At 37.3% G+C, this 25646-nt stretch overlaps 1 protein-coding gene across 3 annotated transcripts in view; it reads right to left on the reverse strand.

Moving 5' to 3' along the window:
- Positions 1–373: 373 nt before the first annotated feature.
- LOC142354381 (oxysterol-binding protein-related protein 1-like) overlaps positions 374–25646 on the reverse strand; it is a 41198-nt gene continuing 15925 nt past the window's right edge. Inside the window, exons 7-11 of one of the 3 annotated variants that reach the window (XM_075406659.1) lie at positions 5341–5473; positions 3460–3665; positions 2677–2893; positions 2235–2273; positions 374–2066 (exon numbers count right to left, since the gene is read on the reverse strand). In XM_075406659.1, the coding sequence (XP_075262774.1) occupies positions 569–2066; positions 2235–2273; positions 2677–2893; positions 3460–3665; positions 5341–5473 (2093 nt within the window). In that variant the 3' untranslated portion in view covers positions 374–568. Of the gene's footprint in view, positions 2067–2234; positions 2274–2676; positions 2927–3459; positions 3666–5340; positions 5474–25646 lie in introns of all 3 variants that reach the window. The other 2 variants (XM_075406658.1, XM_075406660.1) reach the window with 2 other exon arrangements.

The following is a 25646-nucleotide window of genomic DNA, read 5'->3' on the forward strand; positions in this document are numbered from 1 at the left end:
GAGAACAGTTGTTGACTAGATTAACTAAGCAGTTCATTAATAACAGAAGCTATTGTAGCTTACCTTTTTTCGCAAATACAAAAATGAATGATCAGCAAGAAGATCTCTTTGGGACTCATTTGACCGAAGTCACGTCGTTTTCAGCTTCTGCAATGGATAATTATGTCTGTCGAACTCGTCTTTAGTGATTAACCTATTTAGTACACTGCCTCTATTTGTTTCAGGATAATTCGAAGAAACCCCTTCTCTGATGTCAAATAAAAATTTTTGACCAAATTAAAGTGTATGTTGGAACATCCGGTGCTAGAAATGTTGATTCTAAAAGCAAAGCAGATTCTACTCAATATGAACTAGACCCTGTATTTGAAAAAACTCATCCAAACAAAATAAATTGCGAAATGATAAAATATTCATTTCTAATACTACTTAGGCTCAATATATATACGTACTTATATCACACTATTAGCTCTACTGTTGTTGTGATGAAGAGTTCAGAAAATACAGACAGAGTCCCAGATGATAATGATGATCGAGAATTTTTCCTTCCAAAAATCTCGAAAAATTAGTCTCAGAAAATGTCTGGACACGAAGAGTAGTCACCGTTCCAGTATTTATTGTTGAATACAAAACGCTGCGAAGGTACTGAATCTCTTCCCGCACTAGATCCAGTCAGTTTTCCATCAGATGAAATCGATTCCATACCAAAATGCTGGTCCTCAAACCACATAGGCTTCCAAGGTTGTTTCAGTTTTTCCCGCGAAGCCCTGGCCGCTCTTTGCTTCTGTTCCAGACGATGCTTTTCCTCTGATGCTTTGCTTAGTTCTCCCCTCTCTAAATGCCTCACATCAGGTCTGAATCTGGAGTCGGTGCAGGGCAGACCTTTAATGTACTCCTCGCTCAGATTGTCAATTTCGTTCAAAGCAAATGCCAGTTTAGTGTAGCTGTAATACTTGCTGGTGTCAATTTTTGGCGCTCGTTTCCAAACCATTACACAATCTTCGTCCGCGACCAAATTATCGTTCAAAGATCCGGTTCGCCTTTTATCTTCCATAATTTGGGCCATTTTCTCGACAGAGATTGCGTAAATACATTCAGTCCACTTTCCAAATAGATATACCCGCTTGATTCCATTCGAGTCTTTAACAAAAGCTTCAACGTCATGCAAAGCACCCTTAAAGAACCCAGCAGGCTTGAATTCGATGTCAACACTACAGCCGTTAGTATGGTTCATTACTGTCACACAACCATTCTGCTCCAACCACAATTGCCCTGCAATAATATTATGGATAATATACTTAGGGTGCGTCCATGAAAAGGTCTCTTCCTCGTCCGTTTCTTCAACTTTCAACCTGAAAACTGAGTTGCCCGCAACCCGTACCTGAATAGACTGGCCAAGACCACCAAAACTGATTATAGGAGCAGAATTGCAGTTGAATTGGCAGAAAGATGACTGGAAATTGAAGGCAGCAATTGGAGGGTGATGACTAACTTGTTCAGCAATGAATCGATAGCCCATTTCATCGTCCACAAGTTGGAACGTTTCGCCCAAGAGCGGGTTGAAAGGTTTGTTCAACCTGTCCACTAAAGAATGCAGGTTTATAATTACGAATGTCGAAGTTAGCACCATTCTTGAAATTTGGTCTGTTGTATTGGATGCTTTTGCCAACAGAAACGCGCTCTCCAAAAACTCGGCCGATCTTTGGAGCATAGATAAAGGCTCGTTGAACAAAACTGGCATGGAGACGCGGGTTAAATCTTTACCCAGCAATTCCTTCAGAGTCTCCCAGAGGGACAAAAGCCGACCTTTGGGCATTTCAGCGGGCAAAACTTGCCTCGCGTTTCCAATCAACAAGCGTCGGTACTCGGTGACGGATTCGTCGTCGAATTCAATGGACGTTTGGCCCGCGTCCGTGAAAATAGTAGCAAGTTTAGATGGCTGGTCAAATGCAGATCCAATTGACGATTGAAGGGAAGTTAGGAACTGAGGGGAAGAAGTGCGGAAAGCCACTGGAACGTCTCCATTCTCTGTCACGTGACCATTTATTTCAAAGGGCTCAGGCGACACCCTGAAACGAAACAGGAATCACATTGAATGTTTCCAGAATGGCAGTTGATGATTCCACCTAGTGTATAGGATTGAATACAATTAGTGTAGAATTGTTTGTAAATCACTTTGTGATCGCAGCGAGCAAATTATTCAACATGAGAAAAGATTGTGAACTAATAATACTTGCGTAAACAAAGAGGCATAGCAAATTTCATCGCTACAGTTGCTAAAACAGTTTTGGATAAAATTAAATTTTAAAAGAAGGAACGCGTTATTGAGTTCTCGGTTGTAAGAATTGACCTTTCATAGCATGAATTTGTCTCCAAGACAGTTTCATAGAATCGCACACTTAGAGTCTAGAAGCCGGAAGACTCTAAGAAAACTTGGTCTTCCCATTTTAGACCCCCCTTGTGGTATATATACCATGTGGGGGGGGGGGGGGGGGGGGGGGGCTATAGGTTATGTGACCATTCATCTGGGGGGGGGGCTATAGTGGGAACGACCCGAAAACTTAATGCCCTCCGTGTGTTACATGTTTATCCTGCTTTTGAGGACAAAAAGTCAAAGGAAAAATCGGTCAAGCAAAAATTTCCATGATCTTTATGGAGCGATAAAATAGGACGGCGTACCTTGCGCGTTCTTCTAAGGCAGCAAATTCTTCACTCGTACTGCGGACACTGCCATTACTGTCAATAGAAAGCGCATCATAGAACAAATCATCGTCATCATCGTCAATTACAGCTGCACCGTCCTGTTCGTCTTTTCTGTCTTCAGTGGATCCCCCGATGACCCTTACCTCTCCAATATTCTGGGGAGTCGGAGTGGTCATTACATCACGTGTCATTCCTATGGCAAGATTGCTTATTCCGTTGGTCAAACCTAAATAAGTCAAGTCACCTTTGAATAGTATCCTTTGAAGAAGGTTCAAACGTAACCGACTAACATCGGATGAATTGCTCTCGAACGAAAGGTGGGGACAGTTTAATTTAGGGGTGTGGCTTAGAATTATTTTGGGTTTAAAAACATAGACCTGCTAGGGTTAACCACTAAGCCACAACTGCGTTGTTACTCAACAGCTAACAATCACTTTTATATAAGCAACAAACTTCATTTCAGAACGAGAGCAATTAAAATCACTCAAAATGAAAAAGTGAAGCTTGAAAAAGTCACTTGAGAAGTCACAGAATGTTCCAGAACAAAAGCGCAAAATTGGTCAAGCAAAAATTTTGCATAAAAAAATTAAAAGTTGGAGAGCAATTAAAAACCAGCAGATTGTTTTAAAACTGTTTATGAATTATGTCGATCAGCGACAAATTGACCAATGTAAAATTGTCCGGTTTTGTAAAAAAAAACAAAACAATTCCCCAGATCATGATTGACTTGAGCATCAAGATAGATGCGAATCGATTTACCTGTTGATGGCTGATTGTTCTGGTCATGGGAACCGCTTCCTTCTTCCTCTCGCTCGTGGTCCTGTTCCAGATGATGATCGTAGTTATTGGTAGGATGGGTATCGGTGTCTCCATCGGCACCAGTAGCAGTACCTGACATCTGAAGAGAGGCAGTAGCAACTGACACTCCGTCCAATGTATTCCGTCTCTGTACCGCTTTCTCAAACCTAAAACACAACAATTGAGTAAAAACGGAACCTGCTGTCTGAATTTTCTATTTGCAATCCCTGATCAAAATTTAAAAGGTGCAATTTTAGATAATAAACTAAAGAAGAACCAACCTTGGTAAATGGCTTCAGCCAATGTTCAATCAAGATAAAAAAGGTTGCTAATAAGTTTGACAATTCAACTAATCTGATAGATTTTTCTTTCCTTAGTATGTACCACCCTTGTGATAGATCTTGTGAACAAAATTATTTTTAATGATCGTGAGTGAGCAAACTAATGCATGTTTTTACTCAATTACGATGTGCTGTATTGTCTTAACAAGCGGTAGTTCAACACAAAACTTCACCCTGAAGATGGTTATTCAAAAAAGCAATCCTAACGAAAAGTAAGAAACAGAGCTAAAGTTGACAAAAAAGTACTTTCGGAAAACTGAGTTTTCAGCATTTCGATTTTACTTTTATGTTGTTCAAGAAATTGAGGCGTGGAAGAGCCTCTCAAAGCGAACACTGACACAAGAAAAAGACCATCACGATGAAATATATACTTCAAAATTCTTTTTAGAAGAACTAAGCAAGAGTATTTTGATGAACTCTTAACACGCACACAAGAACAAAAACTTTAGCACTCGTCTTCATTACTTATAACCATTTATTATACAACACTTCTCTTTCGCCTCAACTTCAAAGTAATAAGCAGAACAGAGCAAACAGAATTGTACAAATATGCGGATAAAACTTGCTCTCAGTAACATAGAAAAATCAACAAAGAAAAGGTCAACGACCTAAGATCGCTAGCTTCATATCCACCGAAGCGAGTTAAATGCGTCAAACAAGAGTTTACTCTTATTCAGACCACTCACGCTTCATTTACAGCAACCAATTTAAATAATAGAGTTGAATTGACCTTTAAAAAATCATGATGAAATGAAGAAACGTGCTTATATCTTTCTAATGTGCTGTAAACGCTCAACCTCAAGCTATTCGTGCTTATATAGTGTTTGATATCTGTCTACAAAGCACAATCACAAGGGCGTGTACGAGAAAATTTCTTGTGAAATCGATTCTCTTTTAGAAGACAACGAGGTCTATTTGGTGCACTTTTAGAACTCATCCCGCGCACATTGGCGAACCAAAAAAATGTGGAGTAAAAAGCTTATGAAAGCATTGAGATAAAATTTTGGTAGCAAAGTGCTTTAATTATGGCCTAAGGATTCAGGTGAAAAAGATTTGAAGTTCTTTTTGAGCAATAAATTAAAACATGAGGTGAAGTCTTCATTAAGAGAAATCAGATAACGAGTTTCCACGAAGCTAAACCTTTTGACCCTTTTTTTGAGAATTACTTGGCCAGAACAAACTGAAAATCACAGACCATATAATTTTGCCATCAATTCTTTCACAGCTACATGACACATCAATAAAATGTTATCCAAGTTTGCTGCCTAAAAACCAAAAATTGGAATTAGGCTTAATATCAGAAGCTTAATCACAATGCTTCATTTCTTTCATCTCTTGCATTTTGCGAATATAAAATCGCATTCCACTTGGAAACAGGTTTTCTAGGCCTACAATTCACCCAATGTTTCTTCTAAATTGAAATATTGCAATATGTTAAAAAGAAAACAAAAGGTGGATTAGGGAGTACAATACATTCAAATACTAATTAAGTAACAATAACCTGTTGATAAATTTGGAGTCGCAGCTTTTGAATGACTCGTTGAGAGTGAGTTCTAAGTTGTGGTGCTGCTTGGCCAGAATCCTGAGTGCGTTCTCCAGGATCTCGTTTTTCCTATTCGCCTCATTCAGCTGCTCTGAAACACATGCATAACATTGTACAAATTCATCCCTCCATTAATCAAGAGTTTTGACTTTTCGAACCGATAGTGGCGAACAGGGTCCAGACTTGGCGAATGTACAGAAATACACATCATTATTTATATACACTAAGCATCGTCAATGAGAAAGTTAACAAAAATTTAAACCGGAAAATAGCCGCCATTGATTCCCATAACCCAGCTTGGTATTGAAAGAACGGAAAAAACGAAAATTAATTTTTGTGCAACCATATTTTTAAGTGGGAACCATTTTGATGTCATTCCACAGTTAGACATACTCCTGGTTCTTAATGAAGTGAAACAGGGGCTAGTATCAAAACCAATAAGCACTAGATAAGGTAACTAAGACTTAAAATAACAAGTTCAAGTAGCGCGCATCTAAAATTGGGTTTAGCCTGCTCTATTAAAATGTGATGAAAAATGTGATCAAGGTAAACAAGCTGTTGAACAAGCTGTAACTCGGTAAAGTGAAACAATTTTTTTTTATTCGAGGAAAAAACAGCCGGACGAGTAGCGGCCGATTCAAAGAATTTTCATTGCGTAAACAAGGAACTAGATCAGGAATGGACCTTAACTGGATTGGGTAGACCATTCAGAATAACCCGATCACATATCACATAAATCGAAAAACAGTAAAAATCGGAGTCAAATTGTCGCATCTGAACAAAAAAACAAACGAGAAAGCAAATTTTGTTCAAACACCGTTTTCTCACTTCGCTTTAACGTTAAAGTTTAAAAATACCTCCTCAAAACCACTCGCTTTTTCGCACCACTTCCTGTATCGGCGTGACCAAATTAATCACATCCATTTGACATCAAAAATCGTGCGAAAAGATCCTTAAAAACAGCGCCCCAATACAGTTCAAATTCTTTAATTGGAACATAAAAACGGTCCACCGGCACCAAAATATGTATGAATATAAATCTGTTTCGTCGCGCAGAAACAATTTCACGCTAGATTTTTAAAAACATACCGGCAAAACTCTTGAAATCCTACCCTCCCGAATGCCGGAAAAAAGCCTCGACTGATTCTTATTAAGGAATTGAAACAAGCATAGAAAGGAACATCCAACAAATTGGTTGTTTTACAAAATATCAATAAGGCGTTTTTATTGAACTTGGCAGTATTACCCCTGCTTAATAAGACGGTAAAACGATTAGTATAAAGACCACAAGCATTATACTTGTTAAAGACAAATAAGTAACGGGCACCTAAATAACTAGGCTTTATGGATTTAACTCGTTTCTATTTTTGATTTCGCTCATCGACTTTGACTAACTTGACTTCAGAGTTCTTTGGTAAACAAATTCTGCTTGAATGCAAATGGATTAAAACAACAGAAGAATCACAATAGCCTACCAAAGTCAAGATGATCCCGCAAAAAGCTGGAAAGGAGGTAAAAATAAAGTAAAGCGAAACAAATTTGTTTGACGTAGTTCAAAAAAGAAAAATAGAAGGGCAATATTAGCCAACAGTGATAACGACGTTTTTAATACCAATGGTGGAGTTCGTACGAAAGCTGAATATGCCAGCATAAACGTATGCATGCAAAGGTAAGGCAAGAAAAAAACCAGCATATGTCCGAAAAATAAGCCGCGTTTGACTTCCACGAGACTCGAAGAGAAAAAACGCTCAATTACTTGACTCTTTAACTTAAAACTCAGCTTTAACGTCAAAATATTTAACTTAAAAATTCAGCTTTAACTTAAAACTGAAAAAAATTAATTGCAATTAAGTCTTTTACTACAAATTGAATGCAATCTGAAAGATCGCATTCAATCAGAAATAAAGAGTAAAAAGTCTTTAAATATTATTCAAACAAATATATGGATTTGTTCAAACTCTAAGCACCGCCCTTCACACTGAATTTATGTCACTTAAACAACTTCGGCGAACCCATATTAGAGACTACAGACACTAGTGAGCTGTAAGCTTCTAAGAGAATTTAATGCCATCCGAGCTTTACCCATTTATCCCGTTTTTAGGAAAAAAGTCAAACTGTGAAACGAAAAAACGATCAGATGAAAATTTGATAGACCAGCAGCACTATTATAAACATTACAAGCCTCGTTTGTGAGCGATTAATTAAGTGCTGCAAATTTAGCTGAAGAATCAAAATCTTCTTTACTAAAAAGGCGATACAGAGGCATTTATAATTCCTTGCTAAAGGAATTTTGACTAATGTTTAGGTAGAAAATTCAAGTAAATAGCACATGTATGTAAAGTCAAAACACAGTTTCCGGATTTGCACGTCATTGGTAAGTTCCGAGTGTTGCATTCTCTTTTTGCACTGCTACAAAAATTTAAAAAGAGACAAAGTCTTTTGTGAAGACGTCTTAGAAAAGAGCTTCATAGTCGAATGACAATCTGAAAGTCACTTTAACATAAGCACATCAATAAATAAGTCATTGAAGAACTCACAAACACAAAGCTGAATTCCGTGACACCATTTTTTGAAGTAATATCGCAATAAGTACTCCAATTTAAAAGTATTGTAAACGAAATAAAATATAGAATTGCGCAAAAGAAGACAGAAAACTTCGTTACGATAGAGAACAGATGATTTGTTAATTTCAGTAGTAGTAGTAGTAACAATAACAAAATTGCATTCGGTTGGTTTGTTTTTAAACAGAGGTTTCAGAAGTTTGTTCTCACGCATTCACCAATACTACCATCCAATGAATGGTTTTTTTACAGAGGCTGAAACGAAAAGAGAAGTAATGGTAAATAATGGATGTGTATATAAACGCATAAAGCGTGGTCATAAGAAACTAAACACTGTGCTGAGAACTAGAATATATCTTCATAAGACACAGAAAGATATACCAAAACTCATTGGTACACGTACACACTTATGTTTAAAAGCTACACGAATTTGGTGTGTACTAAGCGCACACAGTATCAAATTCGTACTACTAATTCCAATATATTGTCAACCATTCAGTTTAATACCAGAATAATTGATTTTCCAAAATGAATGCAGACGCTAAATGCACCAAAAAACTTAAATTGCGTCTATCCATCAGCATAAAATATATCTTTCAGCCGCAATCCTAGCAGACCTTATAATGGTGTTTTTAGCAACGTCAATATAATATTCTAACACCCATAACAGCCTAGACTACTGAAATACAAAATTCCGTCTGCAAATACCAACACAGTTGTGAAAATCTGGAAAAAAATCTATCTACGTCATTTGCATGCCTACTGATTTCTGCAATTCTCTTCAAAAATGGATAAACGGCACTGCATTTTTAATGACGCGTGAAGTGCGACAATCAATATTTCTATATTGCGTGCGTGCGTTTTCAAAACGATTTTCTTTATTAGTTCGGGGCTGAAGATGAGGGAGGGAGGGAAGGGGGGTGGGTGGGGGGGGGGGGGGGGGCTGTGGGCGAAATGAATAATGGCAAATTTGAAAGGAGAGAACCCTTAATTAAGGTTGTAAACAACTTAGGTTTGCATACTAAATTAGGTAAAAACAGGGATAAAGCGAGTGATAATGCTTAAGTAAATAGAGTGTTGTTTCTTGACAAACGCAATTTTAAATAACAATAGCGCAGAAACACCTTGGGAATTTTATCTGTTTGAAGGAAGCGGTAACTACGGGCATAAAACAAGCACGAATTCAATCTTTTTGAGGATAGAGATTGTTGAAATTCTTGATGTTGATAACACGGTAGCATTAGGGTGTTCAAACAAACGGCAAATGGATGGCACAATAAATGCCCAAAATAGAAAATCAAATTGCTCTAGACCTTAAGGTTGATTGAAATGAGAAATTGACGTTGGGAAGAGCTGATCTCATACTTCAGGGCCGTCTCTACATTTCAACCTCACTTAGCTATGCTGAGGACAAGGATGTTCAAAATCCAAGCTAAACTAACACACATCTCATGAAATACGAGATTAGATTGTTGGCCACACTATATTTGATTGAGCGAGCACTTTCCGCGCAATTTGCATTTGACTGTATTAGCTAATCAGCCAGTAATTAGTTCAGTTTTCCTAGACCATTAAATGAGAATTCCCACGAGAAAAGAATACTCGAAAAGATGTCAAATTAAAAAAATTGCACCACGACCAAAATTATTACTACCTTTCTGGAACGGCAATTGATTACACGAATGTTGATTTGTTATAATTAACAACTCCAAGTAAAACTATTCTCCCTAAAAACATATATTGACAAATGTCGGCCAAATTGCTCTCGAACAATAGACAGGGTAATTTAATTCAGAGGTGACTGTAGCCAAAACATTTTTTTATGCGTGCCAAAATTCAGACTAGTGAGTGATTCGAACCCGCAACCTCTGGAGTTGTAGACTAAAGCATTAAGCACTCGGCTATCAGGTGAATAACTCAACTAACTGGTGAACGAATGGCTTTGGTAGTATCCAGCATAACTTCAATTAAGAAAATTGATCAAGCGATAAATCGGATTAAAACAGCAACAGGACTAATATAATTGCTACAAACGTTGTTTCAGAGCAATTACTTAGAGCATCGAATTGACTCTCATGGAAGAACAAAGACGGCTAGACCAGAACAAAGATTTCAAAAACTCAGTGCACCTCATGAAGGCATCATAACAGATCATCCGATGATGAGGTGAAGTATTGAGGAATTTACCAACAATGGACAATTTTCTCTAAAGCGGTGGGCGGGGTTTTATGACAGCCAGTTGATGTAACTGAGCCAATATGGTGTAAAACACAGAAACAGAACAAAACAGAAGATTGTCTCAGCTATAATTTACTGGTTGAAGAAGTTCCCACCATAAAACTCCAATTTACGCGTGCTTGAAAATAAATCAACAGTTAAGCCATTTTCACAGCCACTAACAAAACCTTCAGGTGGGTGCACAAAAAAAACGAAAACACGATCTTCGAAAAGAGCAAATGGCCACAGGCATAAAACACAGAAACGAATGAACGCAAATAACGATGAGGTGGACAAAAAACAGTCACAACATTTTTATGCTTAAAAATTTCACAGCTTCTAACTAATTTTTCTCCCTCTATTACGACGATTGCAGGAAAATAGCCAGCGTCGACATCCTTGAAATTCATTGGGATTGAAGCAAAAAAAGGACAAAAGAGCAACAACATGACATCCTTTTGTGTTAGAAAGTGCTCTATTCTGGTAAGGAGATTCAGATACATTGCTGTCACGCCCCTATTTCGTCCCTCATAGTTACGTGATGATATTCCTTAAAATATCCATAATTAAGTGCTTTATATTAATTAATATTCATTTAGTTTCAAGGCCATATATAGCCAGTATTTCCATCTAGACCTGTAACCTCTAATTTGTTTATGTTTACGAAAAACAACCGCAGAGTGACAGTTTAATAGCAAACATATCAAGTGCCTAAAAGCCTCAATATTTACTTTTTTGAGTTTCTTGAAGATAAATTCACATAATCAGTAAAAAACTTCGTGAGAGATTATGTACTTGGTGAAGTAATTATTCTGATAAAGTAGGTGCTAATACGGAAATTGTATATGTACTTAACAAACATCAAGAGACGTACAAAAGCCGGAAATTGCCCAACTTGAAAATCAGTAAATATTTGCGAAGGACCAATACAACTCAAGGCACAGTCCTGCGGAACCCACTATCAGCAGAACACCGGAGAAACAGCCTGACTATCAGTTGCTAATAAAACTCAGCAAAAACTCAAACTTCTTATTCAATCATTGAAAACTTTGGCTTTATTTTCTGATTTATTAATTAAAGATTGAACTGGAAATTCTTCCTAAAATTAATGAGTTAAAACAGGCTACATTAGAGTTATAGTATGGCTAAATAAAGCTCTAAAACCCAAGGCAACTAGTGGATATATCGCGCATCCGAACCGCTCAATAAAAGGCTATTACTAGCTAAGTTTATTCAAAATATATCCGCTAAAATTCGCACTGTGAAACACCAAAATAAGTCCTTGAAAAATGACAATTAATCACATTATTTACTGCTATTATTAACCTCAGAAAACACCATGAGGAACACTTAGAAATCAGTGCGTAACATGGTGACAGGAGTTATTAACTGTTTCCCAGTTTAACGGACCGAAATTCTGAATAATTCTTTGATAAATTCGACTTTTTCCTTCTTTCTTCCGACATTTTCTTCTTTTGCTTTTTCTCCATTACCTTAAGAGAACCCAATCATCCAGACCAGCATCCAGCACTTCTTTTCCGAGCAAGACGATAATGCAGAAAGCAGTAACAAAGGAAAGAATGGGTGGAAACTGTGTTTGTGTCTTTGTGGACTAAGTGTAACAACAATTCAAAAGTTTGAGTGGATAATAACTGGAACAAACTCAACCACAGCTGCCACAACGGACAAAAACAACACAGGGTATTTGCAAACGAGGATATTGTGATTAAATGAATTTGTAAAATTAATTTTGGTGCTTTATTTATGTCAATTTATAAAGAACAAATTCTCCCCGCTATTAATAATTGCCGCGCTTCCCCCAATTTTGTTGAACATATCGAAGGAAATAACATTAACTACACACAAAACAATAGTAAAACACAAGCTCAGATAGTAAGCGCTTTCTCCTCTTCTCTTTATAAATCTATCGTTATTTATGTGCTAGATAAAGATGATAAACGTGTTGCAATTTATCGGACAGCAAAAAGTCTAAATCAAAAAGTTCGCAAATTTGGCCTTATTCGTAACAAACTTCAATCTGATAGAGATATTAACCTTGACAACATCATTACTGATTATCAGATAACATCAGAATAAGCTAAATTACTGAAACCATTACTTAAACATTAATTAAAAGAGGGCAAAACAAAAGTTTAAACAAAAATAAAAAACAATTATATTTTATTTCCCCGCCCAGCTCCGGAGGTTAATGAATCAAACAGTGACTTCGGTCATTATGCTGTTGCCTATCTGAGTGCAGCTTCCAAAAGGCCTGTGCGGTAGTGGTCCCACGAATTTTCCTAGACTAAGGGGCACTCTTTAGAGGTGAGACTTCGGCGGCCCATACGGCTTCAACGATATAAGTCTGACGATTCGACCGGAGCTTTAGGAAGGGGTTTATAAGAAGCCCATCTTTATTATTTTCTGAACGAATGGTTTCAGTAGTTTCTTTTCTGATATTCTTGTGCTATTCACTTAACTGTTTTTATCTCTTAAAACCCCTGAATATCTCCATTAAGTTGAGTGTGCTATTTAATACTTTAGAACGAAAGTAAGACTGATTGAACGAAAAGTATATAATCTAATCGGGTAAAAAGCAAAATGGCACACGCGCAGATCAACATTACGCCTTTTTCTGGATCAGAAACGGACAATTTCAACGAGTTTGAACAACTAATAACAGGTGCAATCGGAGTAGCAGCAATCGCAAACGCGCAACAGGCGAACTTTTTACAGTTACATTTAAAAGGAGACGCCTTACGATACTTCTTAACCCTACCAGAGGCTGCCAGACTAGTTTTCGCAGACAGTTTAACAACTCTAAGAAATAGATTCACGCAGGATGACTTGAGAGAGATCAGAATCATAAAGTTAGAGAACCAAAAGTTTAATCCAAAAACGGACACAGTTAAAAATTTCTTAGTAAAGTTAAGAACTGAAGCCAATTAAGCATATCCAGCAACTGAAATAGTAGTAGCACCAGCAGGAGCAGGCGACCCAGAAGCTCGTAGATTCGAAAGAGAGACGGCAGCAAGAGATTCTGCCCTTCAGATGTCAGAAAACAGAAAAAACGAACAAATAAAGCGCTTCTAAGTCCATGCCAAATTGGCTTAAGCCTAAGCTCTTAGAAAGGCCAGATACTGATACAATTGATCAATTATGCACCTTAGCTAGCCAACAAATTGCAATTAGGGAGATGTGTAACAGATAAGAGTACTTTGACGATGGATTTAATGAAATAACCGAATCAAACACAGATAAAATGCTAAAAGCAATAACTGTTATTTCATAAATCAAAAAGAACTTGAGCAGAAACTTGAACAGAGAACGGCAACTAAAAATGATCCACCAGAACAAGGCCCAGTAAACATTTTCACACCACATTACCCTCAACAAGTCTACAGACAAAGTTATAGACAAAATTTCCGCCCTCAATATCAAAATTATCGGCCAAATTACCCCCAATATCAGTCTAATTATCGTCCAATTCAGCAAAACCATCGGCCCCAGCAACAGTACGCCCCCCCCTGCTAATAATTACCGAGAGTTTAGACCATAATTTAACGCTCCTAGACCATAACATTATAATGAACAGCCACAAACTCGGAATTATTGGACTGAACCTTCAGATAGCCCCCCATTTGTTCACCCAGCTTATGTTAATAGATCAGTTCATCGGTTCCCAACAAAAAATACCCCTCAAAATCTTCTTAGACAGGGAATAGTTTATGATAGCCCAGTGCCAGCACAAAACCGATATGGTAGTCAACAAGCAAACCAGTTTAATCGTGCAAGTATTCCTCAAAATAGAAATATGAGAGGTATGAATTTTCCATTTAATCAACAAAAAACTAATAAAGCCACCCAACTTTAAAAAACCAATTAAAAATTATAAAAACTCAGTTAATCATTATAACGAAAGCACGTCTAGTCCTAGTTTAGATAAAGTAATAGAACCAATTTATAAAAGTAACAAAAAGCGTAGAAAACGCAAAAATAATAATAATAAATGTAAAGTGAATAAATCTGTGCAACTCCCAACACAAGTACCTCAATCCGCACCAAAGCCAGTAACACATGTTCAGCAATTATTCAGTATTGTCCCACTTTTAGGCAGAACATTATCCTATGTTAAAGTTAAATTTAATGGAGAATTAGATAGACGCGCACTAATCGATACAGGAGCATTTGCCAACGTGATAAGTCGCGAGTTTTACAAGGAGCTTATTAATACAAATATCAATTCAATAACAGAAATAGAAAAGCCTGATCTAGATAAAGTAAAAATGGCAAACGGAAATATAGTCAAAATTGATAAAGCAATTAAAGTTACATTTAAATTGGGCACACAAACATTTACAGAAGATTTCCTTGTTTTAATTGTCACAACTCCTGAAATTTTAGGTAACCCATTCTTCGTTAAACATAAAGTTAGCATCTGCCCAGGACAAAGTTATATTAAATTCCCTGACCAAACTCTACAAATAAATGAAATAAAGCCAGAAAAGCAACCCAGAAGAGTTGTAAAACGTAAAAAATTTGGAGTTTATACACAGAAAAAGCAAGTCTTACAACCAAATCAACAAGCAGTATTAGAATGCAAGCTTTAAGATAAACTAGAATCATTCACTGACCTCTGGAGTAATAATTCCAAACGAAATCTTTGAAAAAGACAGCGAAGTAATATTAACGTCCTCTATAAGTAAAGTTGCTGAAAATAATATCCTTTATATCTATGTTTTGAACATTACTGATCACCCAATTACCATAAATAAAGGCGAAGAAATAGCCAAATTCTCGTTCTTAACGTCTGATCAAGCAGAAAAGTTGTTAGAAGTAGATCCTCAATTAATAAATGTAGCAAAAATGAGTGAAAATTATTTAAATAAATCAATTAATTCAAGTCACAGATACGCCAAAAAGAAAGGCCCAACCAGCAAAGCTGGCCCCGGAATATGAAAAATTGTGGTTCCCAACGCCTGAAACGTGCCCAGATCCGACAAATTTGTCGCCCTTGCAGAGAGAAATCTTTGAGCAACTGCTAAAACTGCAAGAAATGGAGAAATTAGATCCAAAGGGTAACCATCAGGACAAAATAACCTTTTTGAGCGAATTTCCGTGGGAAAATCGGCCCTCAATAATGAGCAAAAAGCAGTAGTAGGTGAACTACTAGTTGAATTCAGTGATATCTTTGCGAAACACAGATTTGATGTTGGATATAATACAGATTTAAAGATAAAGTTAACTCCAGAAAGAAGCATACCAATTTACGAACAAGGCCCTCCAACGCCTGTCCATTTGAGAAATGAGTTACTAGTAGAGCTCGCACTAATGCATTACTACGGACTGATAACAAAATCAAGATATAGTAGTCCGCTTTTCGCTCAACGGAAAAATTCACGAAGACTTAGACTATTAATTGACTTGAGAAAAGTAAACCATTTGCTGAAAAACGACTACGTGAATAAGAATTTCCCGATTTCGAACATGAGTGACGCAATAAATTACTTTGCCGGGAAAAAATTGTTCACAAACCTATGCCTATAAATGTCTTGCACAAGGATTGAATAAGTCAGTAACAGGATTTAGTTCCTTTATTAGACATTACTTGGACCCATGCTTAGCTTCAGGAAATTTTACCCAGTTTATGGATGATATCGGAAATGCAGTAACAAATTTTGAACAATTGGTACCCTCTTTGCGAGAAATATTTATCTGTATACGTCAATCCGGTCTGAAACTGTCGCCCGAAAAGCGTGAAATAGCAACAGATACAATGAAATTCCTTGGAAATAACATCAGTGCAGAAGGAATATCACCAGAAAAAGCAAAAATAATGAAATTTCTTGATAAATTCAAAATGCCAAAAACGACAAAACAAGTAAAGCGTTTAATCGGCTTCACTCAATTCTTCCGTAATTACATACCTAAACTAGTTGAGAAACTAATGTTGTTTTACAAGCTCCTGAAGAAGGCTGCAGTGATAGAAACTACCGAAGAACATGTAAAAGCATTAGAAGTAATAAAGAAAGATCTAATGGAAGCAACAAATGTAACATTGCGATTGCCAAAACCAGGCCTACAGTATGTAATTCTTTGTGACGCTAGTAACCACGGTGCAGGTTTTGTACTAATGGTGGAAGACTACGTAAATGAAACTGGAAAGAAAGAAAAGAAAACATACGCTCCCGTATCGTTTGGATCGCATTTGTTTAATGCAACGCAATTGAAGTTCTCAATTTACTACAAAGAATTCCTAGCTTTGTACTACGCGCTGGACTACTTTTCGCACTACAATTGGGGATCAAGTAAACAAGTAATTATACTCACTGACAACAAAAGCCTCACACAATTCTTCCAGTCAAAAGTAATACCGCCATCTCTTTGGAATTGTTTAGACAGAATACTCGCCTTTAATATAGTAATTGCTCATATTCCTGGACGCGCTAATTACGCAGCAGATTTTCTCTCCAGAATGGAGAACGATAAAACAGCAACAATGTCTTTAAAATTAACAGAGAATTCCAGTCAGAGAAAAAGAAATTGATACAGAAGCACAAAATCCTGATGTTGAACTGAACGTATTATTTGATACTGAAAACTTTAGTAATGAAATTAATAACAATGAACTTGATGTACTTAAAAAGCTTGGATATTATGAAGACTACAAAAAACGTCAAAGTAACTTACCAGTAACAGAAATTCAAGGGCTATTTAAACTAAAAAGAAAAACAGAAATAAATTTAATTGAGTACCCAAATCCATTAGATGAGTTCCCAGACCTTACAGATAATTTAAATAGCCTTAACTTAGCAGAAGAGCAGCAAAAAGATACAGACATCAGAACAGTAATAAATTGGATTCAACAAAATAATCAAAAACCAGACCTAAAGTATGCTACAACAAATTTAAAAAAGTATCACAAACACTTAAAACAGATTAGTTCTTGAAGGGAATGTCTTATACCGGAATTTTTATGATGATACTGGAAAAGTACTTCATAAACAATTCTGTGTACTTAAGCATTTGTGGAAAGAGACTATATATAGGCTCCATAATTCACAAACAGCAGGTCACTTAGGCATCAAAGCAACAATTCAGGAATTTAGAAAACGATTCTATTACCCAGGTTTCACCGAACATTTCACTAGTTTCATCAAAAACTGCCTCACTTGTCTTCAACTTAACAGAGTACCAAAAAGCCACATCACACCAAAGTTATAACCAGTCAGTTCTCTACAATCATATCCAGGAGATATGCTACAAATTGACTTAGTAGGCCCCCTAAAGTCATCACAATATAAGTATGTCCTGAGTGGAATAGATGTTTTCACAAAGTACCTATTCGCAGTTCCATCAACGAATGGCTACGCTGACACAGTAGCCCGAGAACTAGTAAAGGTGTTCTTCCAGCACAGCTACATTCCTCAAACGATACTTAGTGACTTAGGAACAAATTTTACTTCAGAATTAATGTCAGAATTAGCAAGTTTATTAGAAGTAAAGTTGAAGCACGCCTCACTAAAGCACCCTCAAACTATTGGAGCAGTAGAACGATCTCATGGACCACTAAAACGAATATTGAAACTCAATACTGAGGAACAATGGAAAGACTGGCACAAATATGTTCCTCTTGCAACTTTTATTCATAATACTTCATATCATTCAGCGACAAATTGTTGTCCTTCAACTTTATTCCATGGCAGAGAACCCATAAAGCCCCTCGACATTAGGTTCTCCAGAAAAGTAATGGATGCCGTAGCAGTAAATTCGGATTTTGTAAATGAACTGCAAGATGCCATGATGCAAAAGTTCGGGGAAAACAAAGAAAAACTGACGACTGCTTACCTGAAGTACAAAAAGTATTATGATCAAAAAGCTTCAGCAAAACCGATTCCGGAAAAATCATTCTGTTTACAATTGAATCCTTAACTATTAGAGCAATCGACAGTAATAGCTTCCCAAGTTCAGAAATGGCTACCGCTATATAAAGTGGAAAAAGCCCTTACTGACTCTAATTACATCATTCGAAAGGTAAATACGAATTACACCCAATGTGTTCATCGAATCAGATTGAAACCAATAAACCAAGTGAAACTCCTGAAGACCTCCAGATCATCAACCCTAGAAAATTTCAACCTGATCCACCTAGAAAACAACACATGGAACCAGATCTATTCGATAAACATATCCCGGAATTGATAAACGAACAAGAAAAGGAGATAAAACAAGCTACAAAAGTGAAACAGGACCCAGTAAAAGTGACCATAAATGTTCCACTAGGTGGACCCTTAGCAGGACCAGCAGTAGCAGCACCACCAGCAGCACCACCGGCCCCACTAAGGGTAGTAGCACCAGCAGTTAGACCACGAACTGCCCCAGTCCATTTTCCAGTATTTGATTCTTCAAGCTCAGATGAAGCAATTCCTTATTTATTTGAAGAAAGTAGTAGTTCAGACGAAAACCTAGCTGACCTGAACCTAGATGCTGATCAAATAGCAAGAATACCGGTTGATCCACTAATTGCTGATGAAATTCGACAGCAAGAACCAGAAAATAGTGTTCCTCTAGTATCATCCTCATCAGATGATGAAATGTTTTCACCACTCCAGCAACCTCAGCCAGCAATAGTACCATTAGATGTTGAGTCCCCTCCAGAAACACGAGAAGAACAATTTGCGTTAACTGACAGAAAAATAAGAGCGCGACCTTATAATCCTAAACGAAAACCAGAGAAAAGTGCATTCAAAGCACTAGACTACCAACAGCGAAAAAATGTACGCGGATTTAAATGCGATAGAGAAATAATGTTGCATGAAGAAGATAGAACAAACCCTTACCTAACCAACCAAGTTAGAAGATCAGGCAGTCCTAGACCAAAAAACGCACGTGCCAGACTGGAACAAGAAAAACGCGAAGCAATAAAAGCATCAGCACAAGCAGCAAAACAGTCAAATACACCAAGTAGAGAGACAAAACTAGATCAATTTAGAGCAAGTATAGCAAAATATTCAGGGAAAAAGCCCAGCAGTTCAGTAAACAAACCAGTAACCAGATCTCAAACAAAAAACTCTTCACCAGGCTCTTCAAATCAAAACTTAAATCATTTTAGTCAAGAAATAAATGCAACATATCTAAGTTCACCAACAGATATCTTATACTCTCCACACTCTTTTGCATACTGTATATCAGCAGACATTGCAATGGCAAAGGGATTAGCCCGACAAATCAAAAGCTGGTACCCAGCAGCCCCAAGTGCAATTAGACTTAGATATCCACCTGATATTGGCTCAGTTTTAACTTACTTCGACCCAATTTCTGGACGTTATATCTTCAGTTAAGTTACCAAATTTAGATACTACCACAAACCCACATACGAATCCGTATTAGCAAGTCTCTATGAACTGAGAGAAATCGTAATAGATGCAGGAATTTCACTTTTAAGTCTTCCAAAACTCGCCAGTGGCTATGATAAATTGGATTTTAACATCATTTTTGAGCTTATATGTCAAGTCTTGGACCCTCTACCCATAACCATCTATATCCATTAGCATGTACAGACCCATTACAGTCTAGCAGTACCCTTCATTTGCCCCAAAAGCCCAACAAGCCTGAGCAACTTAGCCCTAAAGTCCAAAAATCGCCAAAAATTCGAAAAATTTTGACCTCAAATCCTAGTTATTTTGTTATATCTCCAGAACTACTTGTCTGAACCTGGATTAACCTATTGTTCTGAAAAACCCTTATCCAGTAGAAGCAATTCTAGCTATTATTGACCCCATTCGACTCGTTCTAAGCACCAAAAATTGACCATTCCGAAAATCCTAGGTTCACTTCAGGAAAAAAGTCATAAAATTGTGAAAAAGGTCCCGATCATCTCAAATTTTTGCACTGCAGCATTTTTCAAGCCGAGGAACCGACATGCAAGTTTTGAAGCGATTTGGAGAACTTTAAAAATTGAGTGACGCTGGAGCCCTCAATTTTCGACACTTTTCGAATCCGCTCGAATTCAATGATAACTCCCACAAAAAACCCCAATTGACCCATTTTATAGCCCTAGACCATCCTACTGCTCACGCTTGACATCCCAGTACCCAAAAATCCCGTCAAAAATCAACAAAAGTTGAGTTATGACAAAAATGCCGAACCCTACCAAAATGCGTTAAAATTGATAAAAATTTAGTGTAAATTATATCCCATAAATATGTCAAAAATTGTCCCAAATGCCTCCAGCAACTACTCCCAGCAGCCACCTGCATGGTACAACCTCAAACAACCATAAAAACCCAATATTGCCAAGTATATGTTGAAAAATGACGAAAAAACGAAAATTGCGATTCTGCTTCAATTCACTGCTTCAAAAATTTTGTCATTCTATTCTCCACCTGACCCGATAAAAGCCACCTATACCCCTACAACCCTAGTGCAACCCCCCACTAGCCTTGTAGTACCATAAAAACCAGTCCCAGCTCATCCCAGTATCAACCATGAAGACTTAAACCCAAATAAGCTCTGAAATTGCCACAATTTTGTCAGAAAAAATTCAGTTATTTCCCACTAGAGACAAAATTATTAACTTCTGACAGCAATTAACCATACCACCAGCACGCCCACATCTATAGCTCTCAGAATATGCACTCCCAGCCCCCTAGTGCCAATAAAAGCTGAGAAAAGACTGCCAAAATAACAAACATCACAAAAATTCAAGTGTAATTTCCAACAAAAGTGATCAAAAATGCATCTTAATACCTGAACATGCCCAATTTTATTGTTAATTCAGTTAGCCCTACTCATGAGCAATCCAACCATAGCAATATCAACCATTTTGAACAAGTTTTTCATAGCCTCATAGCCAATAACCTATCCCCTATCTGAGCCTTTTCAAAAAACCCAGGTTCACTGCAGCAAAAATGTAATAACTAGTGAAAAAATAGTCGAAACTGCCCAAATTTTTGCGCTGCAGGGTTTTTGAGCCGATAAATCGATTCACCAATTTTGAGCTTAATCGAAGCATTTTAAAAATTGAGTGACGCTGGGCCCCTCAATTTTGGAGACTTTTTGAAAATTTACGAACAAGTTCATAAAATCCGAAATATTGATCGAAAACCCGATATTATTAGCTTAAAACATCCGCATGCTCAAGCTCTACACACCCATATCAAAGATATTGGAAATTGTTAAGTAAAATGTTGAAATAATAGTAAAAAAACTGAAGCCTACCAGACTTCTCAAATTCGCCAAAATAGAGCTAGATTTATACCAGAAAAAAAGTATCAAATAGCCGAAATATGAGCCCATATCCAATATTCAGTCTCCCTAGTAGTCGTCCAAGCCTAATAAACCCATGCAATCGCACAGAAGTTCATAAATGTTGAAAAGAGTGAAAAAATTGAAAATTGCACATATTTGATCAAATTTAGCCCAAAATTCTAAAGTGAAAAACTCCACATAATAAAGTCAAATCATGCACCAAACTGCACCAATAGCTGCTACCAACATAGTACTCACTAGTATGACCCACAACTACTGTCAAAAATCAATTATCTCCAATCTATGTCAACTTATGCACAAAACATGATGCTTCACAAGTAAAAATCTAGTAAATTTCACAGAAAAACCGGCACAAAACACAAGTTATTCAACTTCAAAGCTACCAATGCTACCCCTGATAACCACAGATATCAGTACTAACAGTTAGCACCTGATTTAGGCCATTAGAGAATTACCAGACTGACACATGTCTCGAAGAAGCTCAATTAGTGGAAAAATCACGCCTAAAAATTAGCATTTTGGACGTAAAAATCAATGTTCTGACCCGATAATTAGCTTCAAACCCTATAATTCAGTAATATACATTAGTACCAAGCACAGACAGTACCATTTTAACCATTCAATACAACAATGTATGAACAGTGACGACTTATTCAGACAGAAATTTCATGATTCAAAAATAGCCAGGTTCAGATCACGAAAACAGTCATAACTTTGCGAAAAAAGCTCAAATTGCGCCAAATTTTTGCGCTGCAGCGTTTTTTGAGCCCCTGAAGCGACCTACCAATTTTGAGCCCGATTGGAGCAATTTAAAAATTGAGTGCCGCTGGAGCCCTCAATTTTTCGCATTTTTCATACATTAGTGAAAAAGTTGAACAAACAGTGCCCAAAAACCTGAATTTATAGCACAGTTATTGCCCACCGATGTCTACTGAGTGGGCTAAGCCAAAAAATTTGCCCAAAGTTTAATAAAAATTGAAAAATTCACATATGTAACACCAGCCCCGATGCGGAAAAATGGCAAAAATTACGAAAAAAATAAATGTGAAAATTAGTACCAAATACCCTTCTAAACCAGTTCAAATTACACACAAACGCTGCTAACAAACAGGACAAGTACCTAGAACCATTAGAACCAGTTTATAACGAGTATTTCACAACTAAAGTAAAGTCAATGCTCAAAAACGAAAAAAGTCATTATATCATAATTCTTGCACTTTCACAAATATGTCATCATAAAGTCACACACCGCAATTAAAATGCTACCACATGCTCATACACACCACAGCTCCTAGTTCCAATAGTAAAAACCAACTATCAAAGCTACAATTGCCAAATAATAAGTAAAAGCTCACCTATAGATGAAACTAAACTACATGATGAATACAATTGCACCGACACTAGTCATTTCTCATCGGCGCTATCCTCAGCTACGGTACCACCATCACTAGTACTCTGACCGGACTGACCCCTTGTCCTAGTAGAACGAGTCACGTACCACTCAGCATCGTCCAACTTGTTTAAATGTTATTATAATGAACAAAAAGCCTCAAAATTACATGAAAAACACGATAAATCTTCACAAAAACAGTTAAATACTCACTTTGGAAAGTCTACGATTGGCTCATAATGGTACCGATACTCATTGTCGATGAACTTCCCGATGCACTGGATCAGTGCAGCAGGAGCGGTGGATTTAGCATTGATCGAATGCCTGTAACACATCCAGCCGCCCCCCATTTCCTCAGTATACTGCCAATAGATATTGACATTGCATCCAAGGAAATAAGCCATACCGACAAACTAAACAGCAAAACCTCAGATAACGTCTACCTACTGATGCATGTACCAGAATTACCACGTATTGAAGGTATAATTTACCCAGAACTCGGCCAACGATCCATTATCTTCACTCTCAGCAATCTCATACCCTGACACAAAGTACCCTAACTGCTCTTTCACAAGTTCAGAGAACCCAGGCGAACGCATCTTGGCCACAATAGCCAAGTGTAGAGCACGAACATTATGCTTGGGAACCTTCTTGTCTGTAATAAACCAATTCAAGGTGAATTAAAGCCCTAAAACTTCCTGAAAATTGCGATAAAATACAACAAATACCTGACTTCCGACGAGTTAAAGTGTAGTACAGAGCACTGAGAGCACACAGACCACCAACTTCGGCCCTCACACCAGCCACACCAAGCAACTTTGGAGTTTTAAATGACACTACGTCCACATACTCAGCATAAATGTCATTGTAAAACTCGTACCCCAATTCTGCACACAAGTTTGCACGAAGATTTGCACGGAAAAGTGCAATGCACCTCTTTGCCGTGCATCTTCTTCACGAAACATGGCACACACTCACGACTAGCTCTAAACAATAAGCACACATCACTTCACAATTAATAATACATGTAACAAATTAAAGAAATCCAAATAAAAATATAAATAAATATTATAAACATATGCAATTACCTCTTAACAGCGGCCTGCAATCCCCAAATCGGCCGTGGAAAGAAGAACCCAGCAGCTTTCAGGCGATCGACTTGTGACCTCACACGAGTAATGTTCTTTGCAGAAGCACTGAACCCGACATGAAGCGAAGCCAACTCCTGAGACACCATGTGCTGAGTTGGAATTTCCTTCTCCTGAACTTGCATTTCGCTGCCCACCTTCACTTCCACCTTATACATCAACACCTCCCGATTTACAGCCAACTCTGAAGTCCCCACATTCTTTGTTCCCAGTACCATATGCTCCGCTTTGTCCCGATAAGCTCGTCGCTCCTCAGATGTCCGAACAAATGATGGATACATCCATTCCGATTGAGACAACGACTTGCTTCGCAAAAAAGTCAGAAAATCCTCATACTGGGCAACATCCAAGACTAGCAATAACTATCTGAAAATTCAAAAATTGAGCCAAACTAGTTATTAAGCAAGCAGAAAGTTAAAGTGTTAAGTCAAAAATGAACAATCACAGGAATGAAAACACACAAACAGAACAAATTATGCAATAAATGCCAAGGACGTTTAAATACCATGCCACTACGATCACTAATCGCTAATAACACATGCCTCAAAACACACAACACCGCTCTTAACACACAATTACACCCTTCACTAACATTTACTCATTCTTTTACCTCAATATTCTTCCTTTTATCCCCTACTTACGTCCTTATTCCCTCACAAAACAAGTTTGACATCTACTAATTACTACCATATTACTAGCACCACGTGAGAAGTATATTAGTAGCACCAGTCAATATTACACCTACAACTACAATAATAAAGTCAGTTCCAATAGTCCCTATGCAGTCATATTAATATTAATATTACACAATATTACAACAATTAATATAAATAAATATAATACAAATACATAATAAGTCACACTGAATCTTCCCCGACAGCTTCCTCTGATCTTTTCACTTCCCCCCTTCTCCTCCTTCGATTTGCCCACACTCCCAACAACACAGATACTAATGATAATAATAAAAAGAATACTAATATAATAATAATCCACCACTCAGTCCCACCACCACTCCCCTTGTCGATAACTATATTATCTACTGCTGTCATATTACAATTTGGATTAATCAATCTTGACCAGTGAACAGCGTTCCTTCCAACAAACCTGGTCCCATTCGCACAACATCCAATAGTTAGGGCAGAAACAGTGATATTAAAGCACATGGTGCAATATTGTGGGCAAAATAATCTGAAAAACTCGAAAAAAAATGTAAACACTGCACAATTCGACCCCACCAACCACTATCCCCATCATCACACACCCACCATTCAACCAAATAACCACACTTCAACATGTTTAAACACCATATTTAGTAGTAATATCAATAAATACACACATCAACACACATGACCCAAAAGTAGAGTACACCTGAAATGAATAAACATCACATAAACAAGTGCCATATTGAGAAAGCTAGAACTAAAAGCCCGAGTAACGTACATCAATGAACAAATAAACACCGGAAGACCAAATAGAACCAGTTGAAACACTTAGAAGAGCCACATCAGCAGAAGATTGTCCTGAAACATAGTTGTTATTATTGAAATACGAAAATGTTACTTTAACTTTGACACAGCAGCCTCATTACTTCTTACCCTTTATGCAGATATCAAAAGTTACAGAGCAGCTTTATATTCTTTCCGAATTAATGTTATCAATGCTATACCTACTTTACTT

The sequence above is a fragment of the Convolutriloba macropyga genome, chromosome 15 (genome assembly GCF_964194025.1).
Source record: "Convolutriloba macropyga chromosome 15, txConMacr16.3, whole genome shotgun sequence".
NCBI classification, from domain to species: Eukaryota; Metazoa; Xenacoelomorpha; order Acoela; family Convolutidae; genus Convolutriloba; species Convolutriloba macropyga.